Raw genomic sequence first — 7,116 nt, forward strand, 5'->3', positions numbered from 1 at the left:
AAAAAAAAGAGAGAGAGAGAGAGAGAGAACACAAGCCACGAATATGGATTGTTTTAGTGCTGAAGCACAGATACAGTCAGTATTTAACCTTGGCAGTTACTTGACTAAAATGTAGTTAGGGATGGTGCTTAACTCTTTCATGCTGAAAAATAAAAAAGGACATTAATTACTAAGCAGAGGTGAAGACAGGACTCCAGAGAAAGACTCTGGCCCTGAGAGTTGACGCTGCAGTCCTGGTTGTGTGTTCTTGGGCTCACTCACTATTTCTGTCTGCAGTGATCTGGCCCTGCGGAATTGTTTTCTCACCTCCGATTTAAACGTCAAAGTGGGTGACTATGGAATAGGATTCAGCAGGTACAAGGTAAGAAAAAAGAAAAAAAAAAGCTTTTGCATGTGTCTCCCTAACCCGTGCAGTGTTGGTTGTGAAGCTGTGTCTCAAAGTGCCACTCCATGCTTGGTGAGGATCTCAGTCATCATGATATGACCTTTGTGGAGCAGGGTCTGTCCCGGTTTTTTTTTTTAATAATACATACCAATGGCTTCTGGTTTGTCTAAATCAGTGGCTTTGTGCCCTGAAGTTTATGACAGCTCTCCAAAGTCTCTGTATAAAGAGATTTGTGGTTCAGTATAATTGACTTAATTTGACTAAATATATTTTTAAATTAAAAATTTTTATTACATTTAAATTTATTTATTTTGTGTGCATGCGTGTGTATATTTGTGGGCACATTTGTGCCAGGGTATGCATGCAGAGGTCAGAGGATAGCTTGCAAAAGTCAGTTCTCTCTTTCCACCATGTGAGTCCCTGGGGTCAAACTGAGATCACAGGCTTGGCAGCAAGTGCCTTTACCTGCTGAGCCATCTGGGCAGCCCCACGTATAATAAATTTTATAATGAGCATGTGAGCAAAAATAGTTATTAATACTCGTATAGTAAACCACAAGCCAGGCAAAGTGGTCCATGTCTTTAATCCCAGCACTCTGGTGGTAGAGAGAAGGTAGGCAGATCTCTGTGAGTTCAAGGCTACTTAGGACTACATAGTAAGAGCCTGTCTGAAAAACAACAAGAAAAGGGAGTGGGGGAGCTAGTGAGCTGGCTCAATGGTTAAAAGCACTGTCTGCTCTTGCAGAGGACCTGGGTTCAGTTCCCAGCACCCACATGAATGCTAGCAACTGCCCATAACTCAAGTTCCAGGGCATCTGACACTCTGTTCTGGCCTCTGTGGGCACTGCATGTATGTGCTTGCATACATGCATTCAGAGCATACATATACATAAAATAAAAATAAAAGATTAAAAGCAAGGACAACAACAAACATGCACACGTCATGCTAAGATTGTAGCTCAAGTTCATTTATTAAGCTTGAGATTTGGGTTTTGTTTAAAAATTCTCATAAATATACCCCTAAAGAAAACTAGTAAAATGAGATTACCATCTATATGTGTTTGCTTAACTCTTCTGAATGAGGTGTAGCGTATGGGGCAAAGAATGACATTGCTGCAGCTCCATGCTAGCAGAACTGCAAGGCACACGACCCTAGCCCTATAACACAGTAGCATAAAGACTTGGGTGGATTCTTGTGAGAACCAAAGGTGTCATGCTTTCAAAACATTATGAATATTTAGGCTGGTTATCTGTGCAAATACTAGCATTAGATCCCTTAGAACTGGAGTTACAGTTGTTAGCTGCTGTGCAGATGCTGGGGACTGAACCTGGATCCTCTGTAAGAGCAGCCAGTGCTCTTAACTGCTGAGCCAGCTCTCTAGCCCCTACCTGTAGTATCTTAAACACTTATTGTGTACTCTGAAGTTGTTGCCAGCCTTATCTTTTTACTCCCATCACTAAGGTAGGTAGCTTTGCACAGTCCCTGTTTATAGCTGAGGAAAAGGGCTCCCAGTATCTGTCACTCACCCAGTCTTATCACTGGTGAGTGGTGGAAGGAGGACCCATGATCTAGTCTGTCAGATTTGAAAGCCTGTATTTGAACCAGCATGGTCCCTTTTTCACTGTGTGCTGACACGTGTTTGACTCAGGGTCTGTGCTGTTGCACCAGCCTTGTGTGCTGACTCCTTCTAGGAAGGGTAGATGAACAAGCTTCATGATTCAGAGGCTAGTTCATGAAACCCACGAGACTTCAGAGTCTGTCTTCATGCTTCTTTTTTTGTTCCTGCTGTGTTTTGGGTCAGATGTGCATTTCCTGAGAATAATCTGCTGTGAAACCATCTAGTAGATTTCCACTGCAAGGGGTTGGACATTTGGCTCAGCGGTTAAAGCACTACAGAGGACCCAGGTTCAGATTCCAGGACCCACATGGCAGCTAACCACCATCCATAACTCCAGTTCCAGGGGATCTGACGCCCTCTTCTGACCTCTGCGGGCATTGCACAACAGGTGCACTTACATACATGCAGGCAATACCCTCATACACATAAGAAGTAAAAATAAATATTTTAGAATTCTACTGCAAATCTGTGCTTTCTCACCACACAGGAAGACTACATTGAAACAGATGACAAAAAACTCTTCCCCCTGAGATGGACTGCACCAGAATTAGTGACCAGCTTTCAAGACAGACTCCTGACTGCAGATCAGACAAAGTACAGTAATATCTGGTATGTATCTGGCATACCATTTTACTTGGTTTCCTTAGCAAGGGTCTGGAAGGGCCTGACTGCCTTCTGTCTGAGTATGAAAGTTAAGTAGGAGGCAGACTGAGTGCTGGGTGGTACCACAGTAGTCACCACCATTGTCATGTAATGACCTTCTACTTTTGTTATTTTGTTGGGTCCCAGCTGTCCCAGAACTCACTATGTAGACCAGGCTGGCCTCAATTTCACAGAGATCTTGCCATTACCTCCCATGTGCTGAGATTAAAGGTGTGCAACACTATATTAGTTACTTTTCTGTTGCTGTGATAAAACACTGTGACCAAGAGAACTTATGAAAGAAAGAGTTTATTTGAGTTTAGGGCTTCAGGGGAATAGAGTCCATCATGTTGGGGAGGCATGGTGGCAGGAGGTGGCTGGAGCAGGAACAGAAAGTAGAAGCTCACATCTTCAAGCAGGCAGGGAAGCAGAGAATAACCAGAGATCTGGCAAGGCGTAAGAACTCTCTACGCACCCCGGCGATGTGCTTCCTTCAGCATGGCCAAACCTAAGATCTCTCAAAACAGTGCCATCAAATACTTGGAGCCTATGGGGGACATTGTCATTCACACCACCACAGCCACCATGCCTGGCATGTCCTCATTCTTGAAATGTGTTTTGACTTAATCTCAGCGTGTTGAAGATTCCCCGCCTTCCTTTGTTGCTTTTGAGAAGTCAGCTGTAAGTCTGCCTGAGCTCTTGGAAGGGAAAGTGACTTTTTCCTCCCTGTCTAGTTTCAAAATCTCTTTGACTTTTTTGTTTTTCTTTCTATTTTTACCATGATGTGTGGGACTGTGAATTTTGTGGATGTGAATTGATACTTTTCCCTACTGCTTCGTATTTATTTGGCTTTCTAAATCTATAGGTTGGTGGTACCAATTGGTTCTGGAAAATTCTTAGCCTTTATCCTTTGACCTGTTGCCTCTGCTCCATTTTCTGAACTTGGAAGTCCAATTTGGCATGTGCTGTTGCTTCCTGCTCTGTCTTCTCTCTTTACTCAATCTTCGTCCACCTCTTTAATTCTCTGTGTCCCGTCTGGATGATTCCTTTGACCTGTGCTCCAGCTACTGGTTCTCTGTTCCTAAGACCCTCTCTTCAGCTGATGTCCATCTGCTGTTCCATCTCTATTAGGGTGATTGTTCTCTTAGTTTCGGTTTTGTTGTTGTTGATTATCACAATGTTTCGGGTTTTTTCTTTTCTTTTTACCAATTAAAGTATGATCTATGTCAGATAATCCCAGGAAGGGAAGCCTTGGTCCTCTCACTTGTAGACAATTCCTTGTTTCCTCTGAGACTTCCTTATGATGAGGACCTTTGGATATCTAGAATGAGACACATTCCTGCAGAGAAGTCTGGCATTTGCTTCTGCTAGACATGCAGGGTCCTGCTCTGGAGCAGGGCTTTGCATAGTCAGCCTGAGGACTTTTCACTCAGATAATGTGGGTTTGCCAAGGCCAGCTCTGGTGACTTGTGGCCCCTCTCCATCACATGCATTTCTTCTCTCCCTGCCTGGCTGCCATGGCAGCTTACCTTTCAGGAGTGGAGTTATACCTGCCCTGAAGCAGGATCTCTCCTTAGGATATCTTAGCTGGGTGAGCCCAGGGCTTTGGCTTGTTCTACAACGTCTTCCTCCATCAGCCTTAGAAATCAAGCAAAGAAGCCCAGTGCTTCCATAGATGCCTCAAGGCAAGGTAGCTTTTGTGTTCTGTTATTTGAGTTGTCTTTCTCCTCCTGGTTCTTCTTTACTCTTTGATTCATTAAGAAGATTCCATTTATGCTTCACCAGCATTTTATTGCACTTACTGGGATGACTGACCTGAAAATGTAGCCTGTATTCCTCAAGGCCAAGCTGCCCTTGTTCCTAATAGTAAACAGTCCCTGGTGGCAGGGTCTCAGCACACTGCTCATGTGTGAGAGGAACCTCCTGTAGAGTTTGGGGTGAGGGGAAGGGAGCTGTAGGACGCTTCTTCCCAGAAGAACAAGACTCCAGGGTTTAAGGAACTGGGAATCCTATGTTTCATTCCATCTCCTCTGAAGGGTGGTATGGGCAGAGGCCTGAGGGGGAATTAGTCTGGGAATGGGCCTTACTAGAGGGGAAGTGAGGTAAACAGAGGATGTGGAAAATCTGAGGCAGCAGACAGGTCTGCCCAAGGCTCACTAGGCCTGGAGGTGTGCCACACGTCATATGTTGCCTTTTTTATTTTAAACATTTCATGTGAACTCGTTTTCCCCAGTTACGTTTCTCAGGTCACGGGCAGTACCTTCTGTACGTAAAGTGGTCATCCAGCCAACAGTTTGTGCTAGGAAGGAGAAAGCGCTTTTGGGGGGGGTTGGAAGAGGCTTTATATCCTTTCAACACACATAGTGAATATGCAGATTCTTCTCATTTGTAAAGGTAGTATAAGGAAATGTAAAGTTGATTACACAGCAGTCAAAGAAAATTGCTCAGTGCTGTTTAGTATTGAGTTTCCTGGTAGATACTGAACAGTCACATAAACTACCTTACTTAAATCTGGTAAATGATGGAAACCTTTCAGAGCTTCTGAAAAAAATCCACTTTGCCAGGCCATACCTGGCTCTGCTAGCTCAGAATACATGATAAAGAGCCAAAGTTCCAATGAGCATATTTAAAAGTTCCCAGATAGCACTTGTGAGTCCATGGGAACATTGCAGTGAATAGGAGACATTCTATAAGACAGTTAAGTAGTGGGAAAGAAATAAGAGATCCCAAATAAGGAAAAAGAAGGTACTTCATTTGAGCCAAGCAGCTGAGGTAGCTTCTGGTAGGACAGAGCATCTTGACAGGCTAAAGCAGGAGGGTTACTACGAGTTCAAAACCAGCCTACACTACACAGGGAGACCTTGTCTCAAAACAACAAGAGCAAGAACTGGGTGGACAGACCAGGAGAAAGGGTGTCCCACTGTGTGGTGCCAAACTGAGGCCTCTTCTGATACCAGACAGCTGCCATAAGGCCTAATACTGAGGAGTGACCAAAGCAACAGGTGGCAGGGCTCATTGAACACCGAAGTTTTGTGCATGTAGATTTCTTGAAATTACTTCATTCAACTACTATTGAATGGGAGTTTTTCCCCTACCTCGAAATTGGATTCTCTATATTATCGAACCATTTTTGCCAAGCTTTAACACATTCAAACAGCCTTTCATCTGATTTCTTGAGTTTTTAAAGTTGGCAATCATATTACTTAATTCCTGTAATTATGCTGTTATCTCTGTTTGTTAAGTGGTGATGAGTTAAACATAAGAAGACCTTCCTGTCATTCTCATTTTAAGGGAAATAACCTCTTTTTATGCCATTGGCTTGTTGGTTATTTGTTTGAACTGTTTTATCCTGATCTTACTAATAACCACTTCCTTATACATCTTGTCTTTGCAGTTACTGGCTCTGCAAATAAAAATGAGGTTGTTAAATAATTTGACATCTAAGGCCAGGAGAAATAACCCTGTTATTGTCCACAGGTCGCTGGGCGTGACACTTTGGGAGCTCTTTGATAATGCTGCTCAGCCGTATGCTAACCTTTCCGACCTGGATGTCCTCAATCAAGTCATTAGAGAGAGGGACACAAAGCTCCCAAAACCTGAGCTGGAGCAGCCTTATTCTGACAGATGGTTGGTGGCTTCATGTTCCATTTCGTCATCTTCAAAAGACTAGGAAGGGGTCTGGGGAAACGGCTCAGTTGGTGAAGTAGTTACCACACAATCAGGAGGACTAGGTTCATATCCACAGCACCCATGTAAAAAGCTGGGTGTGGCAGGGTGTACCTGCTGCGTCAGAGCTGAGACAGAGATAGGAGGATCCCTGGGTTCCCTGACCTAGCTGAACTCCAGGCTCACTGAGAGGCCCTGTCTCAAAAAATTTGGAGAGCCATTGAAAAAGACACCTAAGGTAGACCTCCATGTGCACCTCTACACACATGCATATTCCTGTGTGCACACTCACACAAATGCCAGTTCATGTGGTCCTGACTTTTAAACATTAGATGCTATGAAAAATAGCCGTTTGTTATTCATGACTGGTTTTAGAAGTAACATCACTGTGTGTCAGTCAGCTTTCTTGTAGCCAAGAGACTAGAGGAAATCTGTTTTGGCTTATGGTTTCAGAGTTCAGTCCAGCATGGTGGAGTGGAGCAGCTCACACTGGTGATCAGAAGCAGATAGGAGACATGGGAAAGTGCCAGGGACAAGTTAGCCACCCTCAAGAACTTCTCTTCCCCCATGATCAACTTCCTAGAGCTCCTAAAGTCTCTGGCACCAACCACAACCGTGTCACCCACTAGGGACCAAGTCATCAGCCCTTGAACCTTTTTAAGGGGCAATTCTTTTTTAAAAAATATTATATATATAGGGGATGGAGAGATGGCTCAGCGGTCAAGAGCACTGACTGCTCTTGCAGAGGACCCGGGTTCAGTTCCCAGCACCCACATGGCAGCTAACAACCACTGGTAATTCTAAT

At 44.0% G+C, this 7,116-nt stretch overlaps 1 protein-coding gene across 3 annotated transcripts in view; it reads left to right on the top strand.

The window, feature by feature from the left end:
• Nucleotides 1-7,116, top strand: part of Lmtk2 (lemur tyrosine kinase 2) — a 111,930-nt gene that overhangs the window by 90,453 nt on the left and 14,361 nt on the right. For 2 of the 3 annotated variants that reach the window (XM_008824019.2, XM_008824020.2), the window contains exons 8-10: nucleotides 277-361; nucleotides 2,491-2,612; nucleotides 6,123-6,272. In XM_008824019.2, the coding sequence (XP_008822241.1) occupies nucleotides 277-361; nucleotides 2,491-2,612; nucleotides 6,123-6,272 (357 nt within the window). The remainder of the gene's footprint in view (nucleotides 1-276; nucleotides 362-2,490; nucleotides 2,613-6,122; nucleotides 6,273-7,116) is intronic. The other variant, XM_029559102.1, reaches the window with a different exon arrangement.

This window comes from Nannospalax galili, unplaced genomic scaffold (assembly GCF_000622305.1).
Source record: "Nannospalax galili isolate Female #2095 unplaced genomic scaffold, S.galili_v1.0 scaffold809, whole genome shotgun sequence".
NCBI lineage: Eukaryota > Metazoa > Chordata > Mammalia > Rodentia > Spalacidae > Nannospalax > Nannospalax galili.